The sequence below is a fragment of the Apteryx mantelli genome, chromosome 15 (assembly GCF_036417845.1).
Source record: "Apteryx mantelli isolate bAptMan1 chromosome 15, bAptMan1.hap1, whole genome shotgun sequence".
Lineage (NCBI taxonomy): Eukaryota > Metazoa > Chordata > Aves > Apterygiformes > Apterygidae > Apteryx > Apteryx mantelli.
The window spans coordinates 3,816,856-3,825,819 of NC_089992.1; the positions used below are offsets into that span (position 1 = coordinate 3,816,856).

An 8,964-nucleotide genomic window follows, 5' to 3' on the forward strand; every position below is an offset into this window, starting at 1 on the left:
CCCCCCACATTTTGTAGGCCTGAGTCTGCAGCGGGTTGGTGTCCTGCACCACTGGCACACAAAGGGGCATCTCCCTTAAAACTGGCACCAAAAGCTTTCAGGCTTCAGTCTCTGGTTTAGTGGCTGCTTTGTAAAACACACGTTTTAGTTCAGTCTTAGATGAATTTAACCAGCCAGCACTCTGGGTCAACTCCAATGCAGCAAACTTGTTATCTCATCAATATCTGTCATTGCCTAAATCAGCTGAGCTTGCCGTAATGGAACCACCATCCATTTGAGATCCCAAAGGTACACATCAGTTTGGGATCAATGCGCTCAGAATCGTCATTAACTGTTATGATGCCAGTCATGTCTTAGATCTATTTTGGGTGAGTTTCTTCACGCCAGGACAAGTCAACAAAACGTCTTCGCTTTGAGAGACTCTCTTAAAATAATATAAAGAAGTGGTGGCACGGTGAGATTAGCATCTCCAGAATTTGTGTCTCCAAGGAAAATCCTTTCCCTCTAGCTCTCCCCACTGGCATCTCACCAGGCTGGCCTTCACTTCTAGCTTTTCCACAGGAACTGCTGCCCTTCCCCATTCCTTAATCACTCGCCAGGAATCCCAGCTCATGCCTATCGATAAGGATCGATATCGATAGGTCTGGAAATTGATAGGCATCGATGCTGCGCCATATCGAGACCTATCCGCAGCGGTGGGTGCCAATGCCTCACCGACAGCAAAACCCGTCCCAGAGCGAAACCTACAGATGCCAGCCGAGATTGAGAGGGGTCAATACCGATCCATAGGGATCAGCAGCTCTAGATCTTGTTCCCCAGCAATAGGGAGTGGACCTCAGGGGAAGGCACCATCTTCCCTCCAAGCCCCTCTCCCGCTCCCTGCCTCGGGGAAGGCGCCATCTTCCCCGCTGGCCCCTCTCCCATTCCCTGCCTCGGGGAAGGCACCATCTTCCCTCCAAGCCCCTCTCCCGTTCCCTGCCTCGGGGAAGGCGCCATCTTCCCTCCAAACCCCTCTCCCGCTCCCTGCCTCGGGGAAGGCGCCATCTTCCCTCCAAGCCCCTCTCCCGTTCCCTGCCTCGGGGAAGGCGCCATCTTCCCTCCAAGCCCTTCTCCCGCTCCCTGCCTCGGGGAAGGCGCCATCTTCCCTCCAAACCCCTCTCCCGCTCCCTGCCTCGGGGAAGGCGCCATCTTCCCTCCAAGCCCCTCTCCCGTTCCCTGCCTCGGGGAAGGCGCCATCTTCCCTCCAAGCCCCTCTCCCGCTCCCTGCTTCGGCGGGAAGGCGCCATCTTCTCCCGGGGCCCCTCTCCTGCTCCCTGCCTGGGGGGGGAAGGCGCCATCTTCTCCCGGGGCCCCTCTCCTCCCTGTCTCCGGGGAAGAGGCACCGCCTTCCCGCCCAAGGGGCCGCCTGCGCAGGGCGGCAGAGCCGCGGGGTGGCCAGGCGGGCTGAGGCGGCGGGGCGGAGCGGGGCGGGCGGAGGCGCCCGCCCAGCGGCGGGGCGGAGCGGGGCGGAGCGGCGGCGCCAGGCCGCGGCCACCGGCGGCGAGGCGGAAGGGGAGACACCGCCCGGGCGGGCCCGCCCCGCTCCGGCCGCCGCGCTGCCGGTAGCGGCCGCCACTCGGCAGCCCCCTGCCCCGCCGGCGGCAGGAATGCCGCCTCCCGGCCCCGCCGAGGCGGCCTCCCGCGTCAGGGAGGCGGCGGGGAGGGACCCCTTGGCCGCCGACCTGCGCTGCAGCCTCTTCGCCGCCGCGCTGCAGAGCTACAAGCGCGACTCGGCGCTGAGGCCCTTCCCGGGCCGCTACGCGGGCGGCGACAGCAAGGACTTCGAGGCGCTGGTGAGTGTGCCGAGCCCGAAGCCGCGGGGGGAGCCCGAGAAGAGCGCTTGCTTCTTTTCACGTGAGCTAGCCTCACGGTCCTGGGACAAAGATTTTTTTATTATGATTATTATTTTAATAATCTGTGTCGCTGAACAGCTTAAAAACCTCCAGGAATGCTTTGCTTTGCTTCTGGAATGAGGAAGAACCACCTGGTGAAGCTGCCAGGTGACTGTGCCGGTCCTGGCCCAAAACGCCTGGGAATATGGGGGGGGGGGGGGGGGGAGGCCAGGTGAGGTTGCCTCTCCGCGGTGGGGGTCAGCGAAGCGCCACGGCTGCAAGTCAGACGCAGTAAATTGCTTATCCATTTAAGGAATCTAGGTTTTGAAGTAAATTGGGGATTCTGGCTAATGAACTCATACCTGGAAACGTCCAAATCCGGTACTGAAGTGGGAAGAGGTGCAAGAGGGCGCTTCCTGCCCTGCGCGTAATTAAAAGCAACTGAAGGGTCTGCATTTTAGATGGCCTGAATGCCTCGTTTGTCCCACTTCAGATGCTGCGTGGCTTTTTTTCCTCCAGGAGCTTGTCTGATCATTCCTATGCGTACCTTACAGATACTCGTGATAAATATAAATATTTTATAACTTCTCTGGCATTTGTTTTGAGAACACGTGACAAACTTTCCCACAAAGTCAATGCAAACATTTATATCTCCGAACAAAAACTGTTTTCAGTTTACAAGCTCTTAGGGTGAAATATTGTTTTACTTTCACTAGAGGTCTCTGTTTAATCATAATGAAAAGAAGGAAATTGTACTAAACGTCTTTCTTGTTAGCTTGCAGATACAAATGCTTTACCAAGCCTGAAAGAACTTCTAGAATCTGTTCCAAACACAGAGAAAAGGACCTGGGATTTGTTTAGTTGGATTTTATCATCTAAGATCTTGATGATACAAAGTACTAAGAAGCAGGAGGTAAGTTTTCAATTCTGAAAGTCTTGATTAGAAGTTGCCTTTTAAGGCAAACTTGCATTTCAGAGAATGCCAGAAGTTAGTTGGTTATTCTAAGAGTTTGAAGTTCAATGTGAATGAATGTTTTTTCTGTGTACAGAGAATTCTTTATATATAGTTTTTTATATATTTATATAGTTTTTTTAGTTTTTTATATTTTTTTTATAGTTTTTCAGAAAGCTGGTTAGAAGAAATAGTTCTCATTGTCAGTAGCTGGTGATTGGCAATAACTGTAATTGGTTACTCATTAACATGGCACATACACACTAGTACTAAACCAAGGAGTCCAACTTCAGGTATCACGGAGCTAGGTCCTGCTTCTTACTCAGACAAAATTGTACTTAAGCTGCCAGCCTGCTACTTGGGAGATCAATGTTCATTTCTCTGCTTTTTACAGCCTTCCTGTGTGACTTTGAACAAGTTTGTTTTAATTTGTTATACATTTGATAACAAATGCATACTGCCCCACAAAAATGGAGAGAGCAGGTTGTGAGCCACTGATGTGCTTCTGTAAAAGGGACCAAAATAGTTGCGGAGATAAGTAGCAAGATGAAAATACCTTCTAGTTTCACATTTTTTCCTCTTCCAAGATCAGCTGATGATGTATCATCTTAGTAGTCAAACTGGCACGCTAAGATTGTGATACCCTCCTTACATCACCAGTTAATTTCTAGTCACGCTCTAACCTTTTTTTTCTTGGGAGAGAAATCATGATTCAGCTTTGATAGAGAAGCAATTTGCTAAAATAGAGGATGGTAAGAAACTGTCAGAATTCTCACAGTACACTTATTCCTTCTGAACTGTGGGAATGTTGAATTGTAATGCAGAGGGAATTAACAAAATATGTAAAACGATTTGGAAGACTAAGGGACAGTAAGGAGAATTTCCAGCGAGTAATCTAACTCCCTAAACCAACACGAGTATTCTTTCCTGCCTGTAAGTATGAGAAGATCCAAGAACTCACTGGGATGTCTGGTGCTGCTGTTCCTGCTCCGGACTTCCTGTTTGAGATAATGTATTGTGAGCAAATGAATACCAAGTTTGCCGAGACCAGGGGAGAACGGGACCTCATCTACGCGTTCCACGGGAGCCGCCTCGAGAACTTCCATTCCATTCTGCACAACGGCCTGCAGTGCCATTTGAACAAGGTGAGGCTTTTGCTCTTTCTTGTTGCTCACTTGAAGCCAGTGACACTTTTCAAAAACAGGCACAAATTCATTCAGGAATAGGAAATTTGCTGATGATCTTATACTGCTGTTTTCACCTCAGTGTAGACCTTTGTGTGTGTGGTTGTGCTGGATTTTCTAATGTAGGCTGAGGTAAAAACTAGAAGTGGCATGAACCACTGCCCTATTCTCCAGTGTGACTAGTTATGGCTATCCTTTACTTCTTTGTAATGGGTTTACTGGGTTAACGATTTTAGCTAGTGTGGCAAAACTTCTGATTCAAAGTTATTAAAGCAATTATATTTGAAAGGTATTCGCCCTTAAAGCGTTCTTCCCTCTTTTCTTGTAAGGCAGGGTTCTAAATGGGAGTAAAGCCTTGTCTGTATGTAGAAGTTCGACTCTTTGAACAATGGCAAGCTTAATAAATCAGTGAAGGGCCCCAACAATTTTTCAGTCGTGTTGATATAAAACACTTACACTGGCAAACTTATTCCAAATATGGGAAAGAATGAGTCCATCCATGCCAAAGGCCATGCCAAACAGGCGTTAATTTGAGGGATGGGAGAAGGCAGCCGCCTCACCCCAAAGAGGTGGTCTCAGGACAAAAGCAGTGGGCGCACCCAGCCCAACAAGGGTAAGAAAAGCCTTTCTTGGTTTACTTTCAGAAACAGAACAGCCAGTCTGAAAATAAAGAACACTTGTATGCTGCTTATAGGGTGCACTGCAGACTTTTAGGATATATTTCTGCTCTATTTCAGACATCCCTGTTCGGTGAAGGTACCTATCTTACCAGTGATCTGAGCCTGGCTCTCCTCTACAGCCCTCATGGGCTTGGGTGGCAGCGGAGTGTTTTGGGCTCTATCCTTAGCTGCGTAGCTGTTTGTGAGATCATTGACCACCCAGATGTAAAGTGTCAGGTGAAGAAGAAAGGTGAGCCTATTGCAATAATAATAATCATTACATACGGTTCATCTTTTGTTAGTACGTCTCATATTTCAGCCTTGTGCATATATGCTCTCATACAAACTGTGCAGCATATGGAGTGTATACCCTTCAGCAGGAACTGGCTGGGGGCACCTTTTCTGGTTGACCCTTCACAAATGTACAACAGCCTTCTTGACTGTGAAGCTTTTCTTAAGACAGTCAATTTAAAGGTTGGAAATTATTTTGGTTACTTCATTTGTTTTTACTAGTTTCAATAGCGTGATAAAGCATGTTCCATAATGCCTGGTCATGTCATTTGTGATTGAAAGACAGAAGACTCAAACGCATAAAAATGAGTTTTGTGAGATAGGAAACCTCCGCTCTGATTGTCCGTCTGCTTTGACTGCTTCCTGCTTGGAATGCTCAATCCTTCAGTGTTGTTTCTCTTTCCCTGTTAATGCTAGCAGCTGTTCAAGCACTCTGTGAGATCCGTCTCCTTTTTACCCTGGCCCAAAGCAAAATTCCAACCATACCAAGGATAACTAGGAGTGGTATAGCCTTAAATAAACTTTTCAGTCTATTCTTGGATGCTAAGGGAGTCTGGGAAATGCCAAGACTAGATCTTTGGTTATCTCATTCCCACTATTGTGGGTGAATGGGTTTCTTTGTTTTGTTTCATACACTCAAAGTTGGGTGTCTCTTTTTGCTTTTCTGTTCCCCAAAAGACCTCTTCTCTTCCCATGCAGATTCAGAAGAAATAGACAGGAAAAGAGCAAGAGTGAAAAACAGCGAAGGGGGTGATGTACCACAGAAGTACTTCGTTGTCACAAACAATCAGCTTTTACGAGTTAAATACTTACTAGTATATTCACAGAAACAGCATAGGAGGTAAGATTTCAGCTGTCTAGAGTGATGAGCATGCTCTAACAGCCAGATAAACACATCTCATTTGTGCAAAACAGCAGACAACAAGCAAGACAATGACGCTTCACTGCCAGAATTTGGGTTTAGCCTATTTCCTGTGGAAATAAGGCTTACACGATCATGCTGCCTCTATAGCCATCTCTGCAGTTATCCTTCCCCTTCATGGTAATTTAACACTCAGTTTCAGCTAAATTGGGTTTTTCACCAAATCTGTAAGAACCTAGAAAGAATCTCTGAGACCTGTAATAGTCTGTCCGTGGCAGGAAACAAGGGAGAAGCCCAAATGAGTGTCCCTCATAAGGGCAGTTTTAACTCTGCCCTTACTTGTCCTGAGGAGGCAGCATTCACCCAGCTAATCAGCCTGTGGGTACAGGCCAGCCAGTTACAGCCCCGGCACAGCTCCGAACCAGTCACGGAAAAAGGTGTGAATATGGGGAGAAAGGACTGGAGTGGGACATGATGACTTGGGGTTCACAAGATACTAGTTATAGGGAAAAGAGGTATTGTTCATTGCACTGCTCACGGAGCAACTTTCTGTTTTTATTGCATTAGTGTACTCAGTCATTTAAAATAACAAAACCTACGATGATCACTTTGTCAAGGTATTTGTACATCTCACAGAATTCCTGCACTTCTCCCTTTTCAGGCCCTGTAGTCAATCTTCCTGGTTTTCCACCCACCGTTTTGCTGTAATGATGATGCTGTACCTACTGCTGCTAATGGTGATAGGGGCCAGCAATTCACCAACCTTCCTCTACTACTGGCACAGAATGTTTGACTCGGAAGGATGAATTGCCTGGGATGATGAACTGTTATTTTCACCACGTGCCTTAATAATAGCAAATCCACTATGTACTGCATCTGTTTAAGAGCTCTGGAAATGAAGGTGCCTGGAGCTTTCCAGTTCTGCCTCCGCTAAATTATCTTCATGGCATCTTTCCATTTATTCTTATTTCTGTGTTCCCATGATTTATGAGGATGCCCAGTACAGCTGAAAAGGGTCGTGATGGTGCAGTCTAGCGTGAACAAATTGTTAAGAGTCCATGAAAAAAAAGTTATTTAAAATTAATGAAAACTTAGTGTGACTATTTTCTGTCAAACTGAGGTAGTAATATTTGCATGTAGTTGGAAAGGAAGATTATTCTGTATGTCAGAGAAGGTTACCTGTAGCAGGTTTTACCAGTTTATTTGTAGAAACTGTATTTAGTGATGTTTCTCATGTAGTGATGCAGACGGTCACTTTTAAGACTAACTTTGTTTTTGGCCAGGAATTTTTATATTTGAGCATAAAGAGAAAACAGCATGAAATAGCAACCAAAATGGGAGAAATTAAATGTTTTTTAGTAAAGGTTTTTTTGGTTTTGTTTTGTTTACATAAAATCCACACAGTTTGTGCTCAGTCATGACTTGCCTTGTTCTTAGCGTATAGATCAGGCTGAAATATCAGCTCAGCATCAATATTAAATAAGGGTTTTCCTGGTAAACTGCCTTCCACTCGTATCTTCTGTGCCAACAAGGGGGAGGGTGAAGGTTTCCACTTACCTTGACACCTGGCAGGCTTTTTAGGGTTGGCACTGCTTGGTTTTTGGGATCTACCTTCAACATTTGTACCCATATTGAATCGTTTTCTGCCTCTCTTTACAAACAGATAGGCTAACTAGCAGTAACATACCAACTATTTCCTGAAACAGTTTTCTAAGAAATGGAATAAAACGGCAGCAGAGCTGGCAGGGATGTATTTTGTAACTGTGAACATTCTTAGTATAATTAGCTTTGCGTAGACTTCGCCTAAGTCTCCACATGACAGCTTGTGCACAATACTACGTTTGTAAGATAGATTGTCCACGTTAAGTTTTCAGAACGAGGTTGAGTTTTTCATGGTCAGAATTACAGCAGTTACACTCTTTGCAATGTGCTTTGGCTTAATGCTGGTGTGTAAAACCTCAGTACATCTCAGAATCATCTTTTCTAATCTTGAAGTAGGGAATTCTGACTGTGTTTCGGGGGGTTGTTTGAAAATAAGCGAGTAGGGCATGCATGAGTTCATTGTAGAACATAAAGAAGGAAACATCCTCCCCCTTCTGTCCAAGTCTCTTGTATTTGCTGTTGTTACAAAACAACCTTCAACTAACTGAAACTGAAAAAGGAACAAAGAAATATCCTCTGATTAGTGCCCTTGGGCATGGGACAAATGTGATGAACGGCCCAGAGATTCTAGGTGCAGAAAAGCTAGATACCTGTCACTGTTCAAGCTTGCACTCTGGCTTTTAGTTGTGGACTTGATAAATGCAGCTTTTCATTGGACAGTGAACCCTAAAAAAATTAAATAAATCTCATCACATACTCCCAGGAGATGAGTATATGATTACAACCTTACTCATTAAATATTTCAAAGAAAATCTTGTCTTCCTCTGATGTTGTTCTGTTACCTAATTGCCAGAAATAATGACCTGGTAATCAGGTTTTCTAACTCAAGTCTAAGAATTGGTCCATTTACAGCAACCCCTCTTGTTGGTGGATGCAGCTAGAAGCATTTATTCCAGTTAATTTTGCTGCCAGAACAAATTTATTTATTCACCATACAGCTTGCAAAACAAGAACATTATAATCCAATTCCCCATTGCCTTTTACAGTCCATTAATAATGCTCACTGTTACAGCACATTGCATTTCCTGAGCCCAAGAAATGTGCGCACTAATTATAGCATTGATTTGAAATTAAAATATACATAAATATCACATGACAGATTTAACTACTTTATGGTAGTTAACTCCTTGATATTCCCGTGCAGAGACTTGGGAGTTTGAAGCCTACATGGAGTTCCTGAAAGTATTTGCCCATTTCTGGTCCTCCTCAGTGCTCATTACTGGTGTGCCACACGAGTACATGCCAGTTTAGGATGGCTAATGTGCCAGACAGAAAACCTAGAAGCATTTAATCCCATCTAAAGGGGACGGTGTTGTTAAAAGGCTCAGTGTGTGTCTGCAAATGAAGCATCTTTTGGAACAGATGGGATACTTGGAGCCCTTTGGAAAAGGAGGAGGTTAGGCAGCAATTGTTCGATGGGCGGTTGTTTCACTGCAAGGAAAGGCACAAACCTGGGAGTCAGCAGGACAGACAAAAGGAACAG

At 45.6% G+C, this 8,964-nt stretch overlaps 1 protein-coding gene across 1 annotated transcript; it reads left to right on the forward strand.

Moving 5' to 3' along the window:
• Positions 1-1,565: 1,565 nt before the first annotated feature.
• PARP16 (poly(ADP-ribose) polymerase family member 16) lies at positions 1,566-8,221 on the forward strand. The gene is made up of 6 exons (XM_013949022.2): positions 1,566-1,832; positions 2,647-2,784; positions 3,762-3,968; positions 4,745-4,916; positions 5,657-5,798; positions 6,481-8,221. Exons 1-6 carry the CDS (start codon positions 1,647-1,649, stop codon positions 6,623-6,625), a joined length of 990 nt encoding a protein of 329 aa, XP_013804476.2. The 5' UTR covers positions 1,566-1,646; the 3' UTR covers positions 6,626-8,221.
• Positions 8,222-8,964: the final 743 nt, after the last annotated feature.